We start from the raw sequence: 19055 nt of genomic DNA, 5'->3' as shown, positions 1-19055 counted from the left end.
CCTAAACATTGTGCAATTTAACTTTCAAGTTTCAGCCCAACTACAGCTCAGGCATGACATAAGCCTTTACTGTCTTCTTAGAAGGCTTTGTGGCTTTTGTAAGAGGCAAAAATTAGTGGGCAGGAAGCTAACGTGGAACAAAAACAAGAGTCCATACACATAACATTTATTAACACATTTTTCAGCAACATGAATTTAAAGTTATTTGTAGAATAAACCCTTTTAAATGTCTCTCTGCATACTGGTGTGTGTGTAATCCTTTAAAGGAGCATGTGGTTGCAAACACAGTGCACTCCATGCAGTTACAGGGATGCCCCGAAATGAAAATTCTGGGCCGAAACCGAGAATTCTGGATGTGCTTGGTCGAAAACCGAAACTGCTTTGTAATAATTATTTATTTTATTCAATAATATAAAGTAGTTTTGTAAGACTTTTTAATTTAACTCAATTTTAATGACAGAATTTTAAAAACACAAGCCAATAAAATAACCACACTTTTATTGAAAGAAAATTGGACAGAAAATATATTAATATTAAATATCAATGTATTATTTTTTATTCAGTTCTATGCAAAAGAATCAGACAAAACTGTTGTTGTTGTTGTTGTTGTTGTTTTTGACTAATTATCCAAATAATGTATAGTCCTGCAAACGGGTTTTTCTTTCCTTTCTCAAAATGCGGCGGAGGTGGTACCATCCTGATCATGTGCATTGTGCACACAATGTACCCACCCTTCAAGTGGATGAAACAAACACTTTTTACATATTTTAGGTGTTATTATAATTATAGCTATGATTAAAGAAAATGACACTTATAAAGTTATGTTTTATAACTTTGTTTTCTCTGATCTAATGTTTTATTGTTATTTATTCTGAAAATAGCCTTATGAAATGTTTTTTTTTTTATGTTTTACAAATTAAACGGGACTTTTATTTTGACGGGTTGCCGTGATTTCCTTTAAATTTCTGACACGGTGAAACGCTCATGAAGTGACTCAGAGCAGTTCTGGAGATGTTGTTAGTGTGTTTATGTCCTCATTGAGACGGCAGACGCTGAAATCACCGCGAGCCTCACGCGTGCTTCAGTGTGTGTGTGTGTGTGTGTGTGTGTGTGTGTGTGTGTGTGTAAAACGCGCGTCTCTTCATACAGAGATATGATCGCGTAATATGAGTTAACGCTCATCAGATCGCGTAAATCAGTGGGAAATGAATATAAATGATGATTCTGTGAACATAAATATCAAGTAAACGTGTAAGAATATAAAAACCAGCTATATAAATAGCTATATAAATGACCAGCGTTGCCCAGTACAGCTGTACTAAAGCATGTCACCGCTCAGTAACGCTACTGCAAACGGGAACAAGTATACTACATAGAAATTTCTTATCACGCGCTATTTGAGCGGGATTAGCTTTTCCGGTGAGCATCAGCGGTAAATGAGCAGAATGCACATTATAGAGCGGAATACCCAGTCAACACGTGAGATCACGCGATGATCACAGTGACATCACACCATTCTCATACGGTGATCCTCACAGTGTGAGTAATATATGAGCTCATTGTGAACTCAAAATGTTGAGCAGGTTGAGAGGAGGCAGTTCAAATATCAGTCGCTGGGGGACATTCTACTTCCTGTTTCTCAACACTATCACAGAGATATCACAGTGCTCTCACATGATGAGCTCATGAGTGCACGCCCAGCTAACAGATTTCTGTTATAAGAACCTTCTCCAAACATACAACTGACTGCCAGACACAGCCTTCGATGAAATCAACTTAAATAAACAAATCCACAGCTTCACTCATTATTCACTCATGATGTTGTATTGTTTTGTTTGATGTTACCATCATAGTGATTAGTGTTTGCTTTAGTTGGGCTCTTGACCCTTTACTTTATAACATTATATTTTTTGGGGCTGTTGTAACTGTGTTTGTAAAGTACATTTGTTATGGCAAGGAAACCCAAAAAGAGACTGCAACCAGGTGATGATAACAACACAGCCATCACCTAGATTCCATATGCAGTCTTGGCAAGTTGTGGCCTAATGGTTAGAGAGTCAGGCTCATAATCCAAAGGTTGCAGGTTTGAGTCTTGGGCAGGCAAGGATTGTAGGTGGGGAGAGAGAATGTACAGCGCTCTCTCCACCCTCAATACCATGACTGAGGTGCCCTTGAGCAAGGTACAGAACCCCCAACTGCTCCCCGGGCACTGCAACATAAATGGCTGACCACTGCTCTGGGTGTGTGCACTTTGGATGGGTTAATTGCAGAGCACAAATTCTGAGTCACGTCACTTTCATAATCATTTATGGAGAATTATAAAAGCATAAGACACAAACATTATTAACTACTCTGATTCTTGATGTTTCTCTTTGTGTTTAAATGACAGTGTATGAATCTCAACAATGGTGACAATCAAAAGCTTCATGCTGCAATGCATGCTGGGTACCTAGTCTCTGTGCAGTGAGTGCACTTTGACCTCACATTAGTATGAGCACACAGTGAGGGCGCTGTGAGGTTACACTTTTAGCTCACTGTTACCTCACATTGTGACCTCATCACGAGTATCCTGTGAGATCATGGTGACATCACTGTGAGATCAAATTGTTGACTGGGTATTGAACAGAGCATCACGTGGCTGGAGGAGAGTGAAACCTGAACACTGCTGTGCGGCGCGGGCGGCATATATTTTCGGCGGCCGAAAATTCAGTGCATCCCTAGTAAATAGACTAAAACGATTCTTCGAAGCACAAGAATTTGCCTCGATGATTTTTTGTATTCGAGTTACTCGAATTACTCGAGGAATCGTTTCAGCCCTAAAATATATGGTCCAAATAAGAATTTTCACCGGATAATGTCTAGGGGTCGACCGATATGTGTTTTTCAGGGCCGATGCCGATACCGATTATTACAGACCAAGTAGACCAATAACCAATATTTTTAACCGATATATTATGTCTAATGTAAAAATGAAAATTAATGTCAAAATTAAGAATAACAAGGGCTCTGACAAAAACTGCCTTCCCTGGTGTTGATTGCACTTCTTACTCTTGTCATCCTCCATGCATCCATCTACAATAAGGGTAATATAAAGAGAGAGTTAAAAGTGGGGCCACTTTACGCTTCATGATTAAGCCTATGAATACTGTACTACAGCTAAACAGCTTGGGGAAATGTAAGTATTTGGCTTCAATAATTTACATGTAGCATAACCTCTCATAATTATAATATAAAAGTGTAAATAATTTAATTGTCTTCATAGCTCCATTGTAGAAGTTGTGAAGAAGACTGCAACTATTTTAATTAAACTATAACACTAATAGCCTGTTATAGGCACACTTGGTTCAATAGCCTATTGAAATGTCACAATTTATGTCGTCATAATCTTGGCCTGTGTGACAGTATCTTAATCTTGGCCTATGTGACAGTAATTTCGATTACTTTTAATTTACAGTACAGTGCAAATGAAGCCATAAAACATTAATTTCAGTTATCTTTTAATCAAATGAGAGTTAAACTCAATTTTTTGGCAAACAAATGGGTTTACCATTAAAATTAAAACATGGAATAAATAGCGTATTGTGTGATTTATTCTTTTAAACAAAAGTTGTTGTTGTAGTAGTAGTAGTAGTAGTACTAGATAAACCGAACTTTTATTTTGACGGGTTGCCATGAGGACCTCTTAAGTTTCTGTATAACCTATGTATGTGATATGACGATCGTTTTACTCAAATGAAACGGTCAAATGCTCATGAAGCAACTCTCAGAGCAGTTCTGGGGATGTTGGTCATGTATTTATGTCCTCATTTAGTGAGACGGCAGATGCTGAAAACACCGCGTGCGTCGCGCACTTCAGTGTGTGTGTAATCAAAACCGTGTGTCTGTGCCATTCACATATACAGAGACAGCAGAACATACAGAATTCATATTTAAATAAGTCTTTTTGCAGCTTAATATTTACAGATACTAGTCCATAGCGCGAGTCGATTTAAGTGTACTGACCTACTTTTGATTAATTAATCCAAACTTTGACGAACTCTGTGACTCCGCGTTATACAGTAAATTCCTTTTATATGACTGGCTTCCGCGACTCCGTCCGCGTTTTCCCATCGCGGAAACCATAAATAGATAATATTGAGGTGTTTTGCAACTTCAGTGTAGTGGATTGTGATTCATTGCAACTTGAGCAACGTCTGCTGCTGCCTTTGAGAGACAACTGATGCGTGATGATCACTGAAACTGTAGCAAGCGCTTTCAGTGAGAGTGCCTTAGTCTTCCACATTGATTGGTCTGACTCGTGACTCCCAACAAATCAGATGCGTGGTGGGCGGAGACTGCTCGAGGCCACAGAGTGGTGAGTTCTGACAGGCTGCATCAGAGCCAAATAGCGCGTTTCAAAATGTAATAATTTTATCGGCACATCGGTTTTAAAAATGACCGATACCGATAATCATAAAAATGCTTAATATCGGCGCCGATAATCGGCCAGGCCGATAATCGGTCGACCCCTAATAATGTCATCTGAACAAGTAAGTTACAAGTCAGTCATGTTTGTTCTGACCAACTGAGGAAAAAGCATTATCATAAATTGTGCTACCCATGGTGATTTAATCTAAAGATCGGTTAGCTCATATCACATCTAACCGTGCAAATTATTATTATTATTGTTGTACTTTATTCTCAAATGAACAACATCAGCGTTACGTGACTGAGTATGGTGTGTATTAGTTTGTAGATTTCAATTTCTGTACAGTCTAATCTAATTGTCATACCATTCAAATTTCATAACAAATTCTTTTAACCCAAAAAGCAAATCATGCTCCCTTCGAACTGGTTTTCTTTAAAATACAAATCTTGTGTAATCCCAGGCTATCTGTAATCAGAAGCACATTTAAAACTGGAACATGTTTTGTAAACCTTTCTGGATCACAATCCGCCATCAAAATGATACATTTAATTATTCTACACTCAAAAAAGTCAACTAGCCACTTGCTTGATTAGCAAAATACAAATATGTCTGATTAATACGAATATAAGGAGTTTGCTTCTGTTAAATGATTCATTCTTGTTATTTGTAACTAAATTAAGAAATAATCAAATGAATTAGATCTGCACTTGTTGATTCGATGAGACTGAGGTGCTTCATATCAACAACTCTCTCTGATGAGGCACTGAGCATGCTCAGCATTGCGGCGGGAAGTTCGGGAACACCCGCGGGTCCAGATGGAAGTTGAGTTTTGTGAGCGGTTTGAACTGCAGCGTCTAATCGTTCTGCATCCTTGATATTGAAGGTAAGCACTTGATATGTACCTGCTTGTAATTAGTATCGTGGGATTATAGAAATAAGTTATTAGACACTGTGGCGATGTTTCTAAGCAGGCTTATTTTCCCAAGTACGTTAAAGGGTTAGTTCACCCCAAAATGAAAATTCTGTCATTAATTACTCACCCTCGTGTCGTTCCAAACCCGTAAAACCTTCATTCATCTTTGGAACACAAATTAAGATGTTTTAGATGAAATCGGAGAGCTCTCAGACCCTCCATAGACAGCAACACAACTGAGATGTTCCCAGGTCCAGAAACGTGGTAAATACATCAGTAAAACAGTCCATGTGACATCAGTGGCGACGCTACGAGAATCCCTTTTTTTTTTGCGCAAAGAAAACAATAATAACATAATTTACTCAACCATTCTTCTCTCTCGAGTTACGTCGTCCGCCATTTTAGAGAGTATCACAATGCATACGCACACTTTCCCCTAAGAGTAAACAACGCTTAATACACAGATTACATTCATGCGCACGCTTTCCTCCTGAACGTAAACAACGCTGATTACGCAAAATACGTAATTCAAAATGGCAGAAGACGTAACTCGGGGGGAGAACGGTTGATTAAATTATAAAATTTATAATTTATAAAAAAATTATAAAGAACTTTTCAAGTTCAATATGTTTCATTTCCATCATCTGGCGTCAGTCCCTCGACTCAAAATCAGGTGTTGCCAAACTGCTCTGTCTCCAAAAAGTCTGTACGCATGGGTCAGAGTTTGCATGCAGGGGCCAGTTCTTTGTACATCACTTATTACATCCGAGATCAAATGACACATCCAAGATGATAACATCACGCTAATCATGATCTGGCTAATTCGGTTCTTCGACTGCAATTGTTGTTGATGATTAGTATGGCTGGATTGAGTTATCTGAGATAATTGCGTGTTCATGGGTTGGTTTAAAAGGGGCTATGTATCGATACTCGAAACCGCGATTGGCTGGTGGCAAGACAGCGATGTGATGACTTCATATCATTAAAAAGGACACCTGACGAAAAACTTGACAAATTTCTGGACTTTTATAAGGAAACAGCCAAGCGAACAAAACTAAATGTTATAATAGATAAAAGAAATGTGCACTGTTTTTAATTTATTTGTAATTTTTTACATGATTCCCAATTATTTATATTCATGATTTCTAGTATTTGTACAGGCTTTACATTTTTATTGCAATGTAGTAATTAGCAATTCATTTAATTTTATCTTTGAAACAGATTTGTTACGTGACAGTGTTGGAAACTTTTTTTTCCTCGTCGAAGCAGAGACCAGGAGACGTTGGGACCCATGCTGGACACAGCGGGCCTTTCTGACTGACATTACCTGTCCCCTGAACACACTTAACTTGAGAGATATTAAGAGATAAGCTTCCAAGCAACATGCTGAATGCATTTCAGAACAAAACTGACAGAATTCATTTACTTATCCAAACTCAGAGCAGTCACTGCCAATGACCCATCTCTGCAGCAGCACTTCAACCACAGACAATTTGTGAATGTTTTGGAATAGCTGAACTAAATTAGAACTGACATTAATTTCCTTCTGCCTGTAAACCATAAGTGACTTAATGATGTGCATGTGCACTAATTGTTTATGGTTAGTAATAAATGAAGCTGGTGAAGCTGTTTGTGGAGTTGTTTAATCCTCTGTTTTATTTCAGTTGATTTCATCTAAGGCTGTGACTGAAAGTCAGTTGTAGTTGTTGTGCTTCTCTTTTTTCTGTTCTTGTTGTTTCTCTTCAGTGATTCTGCTTGTTAACAGGAGGTGTTCATCAATAATGCTCAATCATCACTTAATTAATAACTTAATTATATCATTCACTTCAGTGTTACTTTTAACACTTCGTAGTGTAGACACATACAGACACCCATCAGTGTATATTTGACACCGGGGATTTTGCTATGTGGGCAGTTTTAGTTTACATTGCCTAATACATTTATAGTATTTTTTTTTTTTTTATTATTATTATTTCTTGAAGGCACTTCTTTAAATAAGAAAATTTTAGTTTTAGTTTTTTTCATGTCAGCTGAAACATTATACAGACACTCAAATGAACTGTCCATGATTTATGGTTTTGCCATCCCTGTGGGGACACACACGCAGTATATACAAACTAATGTGCATTCATTCAATCAGCTGTACAGTTGTAGTGAGTGCACACAAAGGCACATACATTATCAAGTTACTGTTTACTGTATATAACCACAAGAGGTCTGCATTGCTCCAGTTTATCATTACCCTTTCTTTTTTACCAGTGTATGTTTAAAAATAGTACATCTTTTAAAGTTTTTATTTTATTTATTTTTATTCATTCTTCAGCCAGGCTAAATATTATCTTATTTTTACAGAAAAGTAAGTATTACTTACTATGAAAAAAAAAAAGAGAATTTTATAAATGGATGACACTTTTCAAAATGCATCAATGTTAAATCAAAGTAGATTTGCAGCTTCAGTCATGTGATCATATTTCCTTAACCCATTAAAAGGAGGTAACCAGAGCCCCGGGAGTCACTGTGAGAAAGAGAGAGCACTGGAAAATTAGTGAAGATATTCTACAGTAGATCACAAATCATTACAAGGCTTTGTGCAGAAATGGCGACTATTGCAGGTCAGTTCAGTTTAATCAAGGTGTAAATGAGTCTGTATCTGCAAACAGCAACAAAATGCTAACATAGCAACTAAATGAAAAAGACATTGCACTGCTAAAATAATGTGCTAAAATAGTAATGCTTAAATAATTTTCCACTTTAGTTTTTAGGTGGTGTCATGATTTCTGATAATATTCTAAGAATAAATCAATTTGTGAAATGGATACTGCAGTTAGGGCACAACTGTGCAGATGTAGACTGCATGTTATATACTATTTAATAAAACTAACCTAATGAAAAAAGTGAATATACTTAATTGTATTTAAAATATATTTATTTTATGGTAAGTATACTAAAAATAGATTGACATGTCTGAACTAACTGAAAATACATTCTAAATGTAGTTATTTCATGCTTTCATCAAGCACAAGCTTAGTGCACTACAAATTAATTTGTAAAATACTATACTTTTGACAAATGTTGGGGAAGGATTAAATATTTATATTCATCCTTAAGAAAGTACACTGGCTGGGTTCTTAATTCCATTGATTGTTTGTATTGTATGTTGTTATTATATCATTAAGGCTGCTGTATGAGTTCTCACATAAGACTATGGCACAAAAGACAATATCAAATTCTGTGTATTGATGTTTGTTTGTTCCTTCGCCCCTTAAAAGTATCTTAATTATTGTAATAATGTGATTTTAGCCTAAATATAGGCTACAGTATGTTCAGTAAAGGGGGCTTGATAAGTCAGATTCTCCTCACCTAACTTTCACGAGCTGTAAAATTCATCAACAATCAGTTTTGCTATACTTTTGCTAAACATCTGAACTCACTAGAGTGCACACTGTTGGGAATCTGTGTTGCAGATTTGGCATATTTTTCTGAAGAAACATTTAGAGTCTAGAAACTCGTTCCAGCTAAAGACAAGTCGCACCATGTATTTCAAATCTGAGAATAATGAAATTATTTAAAGATGATGCCGTGTAATTTTTTATTTAATTTTTTTTTTTTGGGGCAAACCAAAGAAAATGAGAGGTATGCATTGAAACATATAGTATGTTTCTACAAACAGGTCCTGTAAATGCAGAATTTCCCAACGCAACTTTTGCCTACAGCGCAGCAAATTAGCAATTTGCAAATAAAACAATTTAATTTGTTAAATATTAAAGTAATACTTCAGTAATTTATTTTTGTTGAATCCTTGGTCAACCTGTTATGATTAACCCCGAAAGACCCAAATATAGAAAAAAAATTTGAAAAAATTATTTCACCTTAAATGTTGTTGTAGGAGGCCTCTAATACAGAAATAAATGTGCTTTTAAATTTTTTATAATAACAATAATAATAATGCATTTTATTTATCATGCGCTTTTCTTAACCCAACAACAAGCATAGTAGTATACAACAATAAGCAACACAAAAAAGAAACAATATAAAACATACTTAATTACAGTAAACAGTTTTAGAAATATGAGTCTTTAAAGATTTCTTAAAACAAGGTTGGAGAATCTCTAATTCCTGCTGGTAGAGCATTCCACAATCGTGGAGCGGAGACAGAGAAAGCTCTACAACCCATAGAGTTTAATTTATATGCTGGCTGCTGAAGGATACATGACCCAGCAGAGCGTAAAGGGCGAGCGGGAGTATAAGGGACAGCTAAACTGGATAAATAGGCAGGGGTAGTCCCGTGAATAGCTTTATAAGTTAAAATCAGAATTTTAAAATCAATACGTGCTTGATTATGAAGCCAATGCAAGTTATGCAGTACAGGAGTAATATGTTGACAAGCAGTTGAATATGTTAGTAGCCGGGCAGAATATGCTGTAATTTCTTAATAGACTTATCAGGGAGACCAACGTAAAGTGCGTTGCGGTAATCAAGCCTCAACATGATAAAGGCATGAATAAGCCTTTCTGCATCAGGCAATGATAGAGAAGGACGGAGTCTTGCAATATTTCTCAGGTGGAAGAATGCAGTTCTTGAAACCATTTTGATATGTGCATCAAACAATAGTTGAGGGTCAAAAATAATGCCAAGATTGCGTACTTGGGTGGTCGGGGTAGCAAAGTCACAATCAGTAATCACATTAGAACTATTTTATTTATGTTAAGCCGCTGTCATACACGTATAAGTTATGTTTTTGACTCAGTGAGCTTGAGAAAATTAATGTGCATCCAGGCTTTTATCTCACCCAAGCAAGTAGTACTTACACCAGCGATGGGCAACTGACGGCCCGCAATATCTTTTAGTACGGCCCGCTGGATTATATTAGACTCGGATGATCAATTTTGAAACATTTAAAAGTAAGTCATGTAAAGATTGCTTTCAGTTTATGATGTTAATACTGTCTCCAAACAGGAGAGGTCGCTAGTTTTCAACCACTCACCTATTAATTACAGCGCAGTAGAACGTGTACTCTAACGTAAACATTTACCAACATTAGCAAATAAAAAATGAAAAACTGACCATGAAAACAGTATTTTCCAGTCAAGATGGTAAACAGATTATTTTTTTACCAAGTTCAAGGGGATACCCATATGTTTGGATTGTTTGGAAATCTGTATTTTTATTTAAATCGCCATCACACCACTGCTCACAAACAACAACGGGGACAACAGAGTTGCATTTGCCTTGTCAAGAGGTAAAATGCCTTGTCAACAAAACCTTTTTACCAAATGCATGCCAGAAATGTTTGCACTGAACTGTGGGTTCCTAGGGGGTTCCTGTTCCTGGGTTTCCGCGGGTCCTCAGTTTAATTGTTTAAATTTAAGGCCATTAAAACTCTTAAATGGTACAAAAAGTCTTAATTATAAGATGTCTTAAATTTGGGGACGGAAAGACAAGAATTGCTATGTAGATTAATATGTCGATTAAACTTCAAAAGGCTACGATTTCACTAAAAAGATACGAGTGCTGCACGTTTCAAAGTCAGGCACTGCCCTGCTTTGTGTCTAGCCGTTACCGGGGAAACCGCTATATTTCTGCCGTTTCAAAAGCGCCACCTGCTGGCAGAGAACAAATTTGCTTTTTCAATAAGCCCATCTGCTATTTTTGCTACATATTTTTAAATGTGAACCAGTGGATCGACAAGAAGGTAATGCATTATAAAAATCTAAACAATTAAGACACTAAGATACATGTAATTTAATATAATAATTGATTAATAATAATTGTTTAAATTAATTTAGTAATTGATACTTTTGAAAAAAGTTATTTTGTTAAAAATTGTTTAAAGACTGAAATGTGAAGTTTAGGTCTTAAAAAAGTCTTTAAAGATCTTAAATTCTATTTGAAAAATCCTTAAAAAAATTTCCTTCAATAAAAAAAATAAATTGAGTAAGATGATGTAAAAGGTGTGTAGACGTGGATTAGCAATCTGGCCCCTTGGTATAAATGAGAAAAAAATCTGGCCCTCGTCACTATCAAAGTTGCCCATCCCTGACTTACACCCTGCTGTACTAATGTTGGTTCAGATTGACATTTCACCAAACAAACAAATTGATAGCGATTTGTAAGATGAGAATTAAACCATTCAAGTGCAATACCAGAGATGCCTAACCATGTATGCAATCTTTCAAGAAGGACAGCGTGAGATATTGTGTCAAAAGCAGCAGTAATATCTAACAGGAGTAAAATACTAAAAGGCCTCTTGTCAGCAGAAATGAGGAAATCATTTGTAAGACGAATTAGAGAAATCTCAATGCTATGACCTGATCTGAATCTGTATTGAAAAGTTTCTAAGATATTGTTTATGGACAGGTATTGCTGTAAGTGGCCAGCAACAACTTGTTCAAGAACCTTATCTACAAATGGAAGATGAGCAATAGGCCTGTAATTTGACAAATCCTCAACATTAGAACCAGTCTTTTTAAGAACTGTAATGGCAGCTAACTTGAGGGCTGAAGAAACCTTTCCAGTAGATAAAGAGTTATTAATGATTGCAGTAATAGAGGGGCACAAGAATGTTACACACTGTTTCAAAACCTCAGTGGGCATGGGATCAAGAGGGCATGTTGATGTATTCATAGACATGACTAATTTCAAGATACTGTATCTTCTGAACTAACAGTCACAAAATTTGAAAAATTAGATAAGTTTGTAGGATGGAACTCATTGGTCAGCAGTGAAGAACCAGCAAGCATGGAATTATAGATATCTTGAACTTTTTCTGTAAAATACTTAACTCAACTCAAAATGACTCTTAACTTAACTCTACTTACATAACTCAACAGAGGGACTAAAGATTTGATTATGAGGCTTCAAAAACCTGTTAATTGTTTTAAACAACTTTCTTGGATTATCAACACTTTCATTAATCATATGTGAGTAGTACGCCTCTCTGTCAGAATTAAGGGCAAGATGATACTTCAACTGCTGCTTATCAAACATCAACTTATGGACAGTAAAACCAGATTTTTTGTATAAGCGCTCAATCTTCCTTCCCTCGGCTTTGAGAGCCCGCAATTCCTTAGTGTACCATGGGGATGACCTAGCGAAAGAAACAGCTTGTTCTTTCAAAGGTGCAACAATATCAAGAATAGAAGATAGTGCAGAGTTGTAACAGTACACAGAATCAGTCACAGGTAGCTTAGCAACAAGGCTATAGAGCAGCTGAGAACCAATGTTCTTGATATTCCTAAAAGTTATGACACGCTCCTTGGTAGACTTTAGGGAAGCAGAGATTGAAAATTCATAAGTCAATAATTTATGATCACTAAAATATAGTTCATCCAGGGCTCGCAAAATCGCTAGCCCGACGTCCAGGGGCTATTGTGTTTTACAGTCGGGCTACCAAAATGTATCACTGCCTGCCCGACGGGCTCCTTAAATACAGATCTCCCGCGGGTCCTTAAAAACTCTGAAAGTGAGTGGTATCAAAGTTAAGGCCATAAAAAGTTTTAAATACGTTAAATGGTATAAGAAATGTCTTAATGATAATTTCTAGAGGTCTTACAGTTGAGGACGGAAAGACATGAGTCGCGATACGGCAGGATTAAACTTCAAAAGGCAATGATGTCATTGAATAAATAATTAGCACTGCACGTTTCAAGTCAAAACGCGGCGCGGATGTCTTTATGTGAATGTATCTGAAGGGAACCGACTGTCCTCAGAAACGTGTTGTTGGCATTTTAATTTCATATTACCTATAATTCCTGATAAAGCAGCGTTTATGAGCGCGGAGCTGCTTTGTGTACAGCGTTTCCGGGGAAACCGCAATATTTCAGCACTCCTAAAGCGCCACCTCGTGGCAGAGAATGAATCTGCATTTCCAATAAGCCTTTCTTGCTGTTTATGGTCAAATCAATGCAAATATCAACTTTTTACGCAGCAAACACATAGAGTTGTAAATGAGAAAGAAGTTATGCCTTCTAAAAATTTAAACAATTAAGACTAATATTTATTCGTTTAAATTAATATAATTATTTATATGCTTGATTTATCCCTTTTCATAAAAACGGTCTATAGCCTGAAATGCTGTTGTATAAGATTTTTGTTTTTGTGAAAACCTGTATCTGAACTGTAAATCATGTAATTTTATGGCTCAATACTGTATGTTACCATAGACATTGTCCAACCCCGCTCATTCTGTGTTCATTTTACTTGTACAGCTCTTAAAATGGGTCATAAATTGCCTTAAATTTATTTAAAAATAATTCTGCAGATATATAGTGAAATAAGATTCCTTCCTTCATATTTGTTGATATTTGTGTATTGAAAATATTTTTGATTGACATTTAAACTCCTATCTGATTTTCTATATTTAAAATAATAATAATAATAATAATAATTTGGGCTAGTTAAATTAATTTTCGGGCTACCAAAATCTGAAGAGTACCTGCCCGAAGGGCTACCAGGGATTTTGAAATTTTGCGAGCCCTGTCATCATTTCTAAGTTGATCAATGTCGAAACCCGTAGTACAAAGTCAAGTCAAGTCACCTTTATTAATATAGCACTTTTAACAATACAGATTGTGTCAAAGCACTTAATAGTATCAAATTGGAGGACAGAGTGTCAGTAATGTATAATGATAAGATTAAACACTCAATTTTCAGTTAGAGGCATTTCATTATTGAATTAAAAGATGTCATTGTCTAGCTCAGTTTAGTTTAAACAAACTAAATCCAGTGTGTGGCCAGATTTATGAGCAGGGAAATAAATATGCTGAATGAAATTAAAACAGTCCAATACATCCATAAAGTTAGCTGTTTGGGAAACAATCAGGATTATCAACATGTATATTTATGTCCCCTATGAGCAGCATATCTGAACAGTTCGAACTCAGCAATTCAGCAAGTTCAGAAAAAAAAACAGAATTAACCTTGGGAGGACGATAAATATGTACGAGAAGTACAGGAGTATTGCCATTCATTTTCATCGCCAGTCACTGAAATGAAGACATAACAGGTGTGGTGATTACAGAAACAGGCAAATCAGATTTATATAAAATTGCAAGACCCCCACCTTTACCGGTGAGACAAGATCTATCGATATATGTATATCCAGGTGGTGAGGCCAAGTTTAGATTGTAAGTCATTCGAATGATGCCACATCTCGCAAAGACAAAAAATGTCCAGTTTCCTATCCAGGATGACATCATGAAGCAATGCCGTTTTCTAATTCATGGACCATACATTTAATTGTGCAAGACTGATTGTAGATGTTACAGTCTTATTGCACTTATTCCCTGAAGACATTTGTGGATAAGATAGATTAGACGTGCAGATACCACGTGAGTTTAAATGTCCTGAGCACTGAGAGTAGGAGCAGAGCCCATTTATATCAGCCGGGCGAAGCATATAAACCCCGGCGAGAGCCCCGATGTGAATATCTTGGCCGTCGCAACAGTTGAAGCACTCGCAGAGCATTTTGTGTACAATCACATGATGATCCAATGAAAGAAGTTCAGAAAATGAGTACCTTACCATATTGACGTTCGACAGTTTGGATTCCCGTATTCCATGAAATCCGATTCGAGTGTAGCCCAAGGTAACAAATATCACGAAGGGAAACAGCATAATGATATCCAATCCAGTAAAGACCTTGATGTATCCCGAGTCACAGGTGAAAGTCAGCTATTTACATGCGAGAGCAGTGACATCAGGCCAGGATCTGATTCATGCATTCACACAGCCTCAGATCCATGGTGCACCAAGGGTGTACGCGCACAGGTGCCAAGCTGACCAATGCAAACCGGCCATAACAGGTGTCGGGCCAACCACGCCAAAGCAGTAGGGACAGCAGAGACAGCGAGGACGCCAGGAGAGAGTAAAAGCAGCCAACACACTAACTTTCAAAGATAGTGTATTAAGTGGCAAGAACTTTGTAAAATATTGCTAAAAAAAAAAAAAATTAATATTGCTAAAATGAATAAAAAGTGGACAAACTACCAAACACGTGGTAGAGAAGTGGCAGCCAATTGCATCAGCATCCTCCCACACCCATTTTTGACATTTTAGTCAGTTTTCAGGGAAATGTAATATTACAACGTTGGACTCTTTGGGTAGCAGAATTTCAGTGATTTTACTCACTGTCTGAACAAATGTAGAGAATATCTAAAGGTTCATTTGCTGGGTGAAATGCTTCTGTAACACCATTACAATAGTTTATATATGTATACGTATGTGTATATATATATATATATATAGTTTTAGTTTATAAGTCATTAAAGGGATTGGTACCAAGTTACCTTTCTGATTCAATACAGCAGCATGATCCATCGAGAGCACTTAGGTCTGCTGACCGTTTACTCTTGGTTGTTCCTCGAACAAGGCTAAAAAGCAGGGGTGACCGAGCTTTTGCTGTCGCAGCACCAAAACTTTGGAATAACTTGTTAGGCAGGCCCAAACACTTGCTGTTTTTAAATCCAGTCTTAAAACTTATTTTTATACTCTGGCATTTAACTCCGTATGAGTTGTTTAATGTATCTGGTCAGTGATAATATCTGTTTTTTGTGTGTAAAATTTGTTTTATCTTGATTATGCTTGTACAGCACTTTGGTAAACAATTGTTGTTTTAAAAAGTGCTCTATAAATAATCTTTTATTTGATTTGATATACACCCTAATAATCACAAAATAATAATAAAATAAGACATTTTTAGGAAAAAAAAAACATTTATTACAAAATGATATGTTCTGATTATGTTTACAAAACCTGATGAACTGAATGAAATCTTTAAAATATTCTTCATGACTCGACTTTAAAACTTTCTTCTATTGTATCACAGTCCATCTCAAAGTCACTCCTCTTTTTTGTTATCATTTCTCATTATACACCATATGATGAGACGATCTTTCTTGGCTGGTGGCATTCTGAAATGGAAAAAAAAAAAGATTATTTTCCAGGCTAAAAATATCAGTGCAAATTGATCCCAAACATACTTACACATTTTAAAGAATTCACCCATTCACAGAATTCACACAATACTGTCTGATAGCTTATTGTGCCCTTTACTTATCATACTAATAGCACTTATACCCCCCACATTCCAGAACATTATCACCTGTCCCTCATGCAGCAACCAGATATTTGGGCAAACAAGCAAAGGACCAGTTAAATACATTTTATAAATGATAAGATACAGCTAGTTTAAAATATAGCTACACAAATACTTTCAAATTATTTGAGAAATAATTTATTCTTCAAATTGAACTTGTAAATTAATAATCATAAAATCTTGATTGAATCTCAAAATGGTAACAAAAAAGACATTTAAAACGTGTGAATGATCAAAAATGTTTCTATTAGTATTTTTTCACATGGAACAGACAAACATCCATGTAATGTGCAAGGTGCACAGGAAAATTTTGCTACCCCTTTAACCCAACGTTGCTAAATTACAACACTGACATGACATAAGCTCAAAATCTAAAATGATCAGTGCATTCAACAATACCTTAATATCTACATGATGTACACATAATCACAATATATATATAATATAATGCTGGCACAGTTGTGTAATTTAGAGAACAACCTTTGTTATGTTGAGTTTGTGAGAAAAATCAGTCGTGATAACTAGAAAATAACTTTTGTTACGAGAAAACAAGAAGGGAAAAAAATGCATGGCCGCTTAGAACTTCCGAAGTAATAGAGAGCGGGTCACCTCAAGATCTTTTACTGTTTGCACTCCGATTAAGGCACATAAACAAACAGACAGTGCAAATCTGCACGTATTTACCTATTTGCCACCTATATCTTATTCCTATCTTATAATAGAGCACCTGCCTCAAAATCTCTCAGTCTGTTTACACTCCAATTAATGCACGTAACAAAACAGAAAATACTCCTACTCTGCCTGCCCTAGATGAGTCTTCACACCAATGATCTAGGCGCAGCTGTCACAGAACATGCCACAGCCAAAGTGAATTAATATTAAAAATCATGTGCATCAATCGCAGTGTCGGCTGGCTATACACAGTGAGAGATCTTGAGACCTACGCGACGCTTTGGTGCCACGGGATGCGTGCTCCATAACGGATTAAAACTGTTAAAGCATGAAATAAAATAAATAAATAAATATATATATATATATATATATATATACACATACATATACATAAGGTGGAAAATGGGTAAATAAATATAGATTGGCACGTTTTTTTTTTCTTCAAAATATTGAGGCAGGTCTAGAAAGGAATAAAATGTACTGTAATAAGTATAGAATTGCACTCTCTGTTTACTCATTTGCGTCAATCGGAGTGAGAGATGTTGAGACAGGTGAAAAGCGTTTCGTTAATAGTGAATATTGACCTATTGTGCGTACCGTTGTGGCTCCCGCTGTTAGCAGGGGATAATCACTGCATTTGGGGTAAAAAAGACAGAATTATGTATTGTGCCAAGAAGGTTGTCTGTTTGTTCACACAGGCACAAACTGATTGACAGCTGCCTTTAGTGGAGCCTTTACCGATTACCTCCATTAATCAAAGCTTTCAGCACGGCCGTCTGTGAGTGACGTCACTTCCCAATACAAACACGCCCCCTAGTATAGTCCCGCCCCCTCACATTGATTGACAGCTTTCCGTGTAGATATCAGAAATTCAAATGCAAAAGGAATTGCGATTTCATTTGAGTTTTGGCAGGTTACATGCGCGACGCAGAGAAAGTGAAAAACCAAATGTGGAAATTAATATTGCTATTTAAATATGACAAGCTCATAACTTGTAAGACATGGGAAATACAGTTGCAAATGGACTTTGCTTTTTCATTTGAAATGTGGCAGTCACTGTGCGTTCGTGAAAGCAAAATGCAAACGGTAATGCAAGATTTGCAATTGCCTTTGGATTATGTCCCAATTTATGCGCCCACATGTGGAAAACGCAATTGAAAATACAATTTGCAATTTCTATGGAATGATTTTCCGGACTATTTTCAAAAGCAAAGTACAGAATTTTACATCAATGAATAAATAAAAATTACAATGCAATTTTCTGATGAGAAAATAACTAAATAAAAATTTACTGAAAAAACAGTGCAGAAGTGAATAGATGTATGTGCAAAGACTGAAGATGATAAAGTTCAAGCAACAGAATAGGGAGGAATGGAGGGGGTTTTGGAGGTGGACAAGGAGATGGTGAGAGGTAAAAGTGTGGGCTAATAGCAGTATGTGGCAAAGGGATTGTGATGGGAGAATGACGATGATGCCCTTAGATGGTGTTTGGCACATGGCACAAACCCATAGCATCCCAGTGAAAACAACACATGGCGGAGTCGAGAGAAGCAGGAGCTAAGATACAATACAATACAATACAATTTTATTTATATAGCACAGTTTAAAAACAACCGAAGTTGACCAAAGTGCTTTACAACACTATACAGACTATAGGCAGAATTAAATACAGCTAAAAAACTCAGATATTCACAGAATATACACAGGCTATAAGAATGTGTGGCACTCCAAACACAAGGACAGAGACAATTTATCATGGAGTATCAAACGCCAACGAGAAGAAATAGGTCTTTAATGTGGATTTAAAAACCGACAAGGTTGGAGCAGTTCTGATATGAGAGGGGAGACTATTCCAAAGTTTTGGGCCGACAACAGAAAAGGCACGGTCACCTCTCGTTTTTAGTCTTGTCCTAGGAACATGCAATAGATCAGAATTAGTGGATCTGAGAGATCTCGACGAAGTATGA

At 36.4% G+C, this 19055-nt stretch overlaps 2 protein-coding genes across 8 annotated transcripts in view; one reads left to right on the top strand and one right to left on the bottom strand.

Annotated features, from left to right (window-relative positions):
* LOC131530798 (GTPase IMAP family member 9-like) overlaps nucleotides 1-19055 on the top strand; it is a 37151-nt gene that overhangs the window by 8868 nt on the left and 9228 nt on the right. Inside the window, exons 1-2 of one of the 7 annotated variants that reach the window (XR_009268486.1) lie at nucleotides 5175-5291; nucleotides 6543-6936. The exons of 2 other annotated variants lie outside the window; for them this stretch is intronic. Coding sequence is in view for 1 of the 5 variants with exons in the window: in XM_058761266.1 (XP_058617249.1) it covers nucleotides 7918-7933 (16 nt within the window). In the remaining 4 variants the exon portion in view is untranslated. Of the gene's footprint in view, nucleotides 1-5107; nucleotides 5292-6542; nucleotides 6937-7811; nucleotides 7934-19055 lie in introns of those variants that run through there. 4 more of the 7 variants (XR_009268489.1, XR_009268484.1, XR_009268488.1 and 1 more) reach the window with 4 other exon arrangements.
* The window catches only part of LOC131530790 (gastrula zinc finger protein XlCGF8.2DB-like), a 30116-nt gene continuing 27124 nt past the window's right edge, over nucleotides 16064-19055 (bottom strand). The window contains exon 3 of the mRNA XM_058761246.1: nucleotides 16064-16231. Within this exon, the coding sequence (XP_058617229.1) occupies nucleotides 16178-16231 (54 nt within the window). The 3' untranslated portion in view covers nucleotides 16064-16177. The remainder of the gene's footprint in view (nucleotides 16232-19055) is intronic.

Source organism: Onychostoma macrolepis, chromosome 22 (genome assembly GCF_012432095.1).
Source record: "Onychostoma macrolepis isolate SWU-2019 chromosome 22, ASM1243209v1, whole genome shotgun sequence".
In the NCBI taxonomy this organism is placed as follows: domain Eukaryota; kingdom Metazoa; phylum Chordata; class Actinopteri; order Cypriniformes; family Cyprinidae; genus Onychostoma; species Onychostoma macrolepis.
This window is presented reverse-complemented; position numbering and strand designations above follow the sequence as displayed.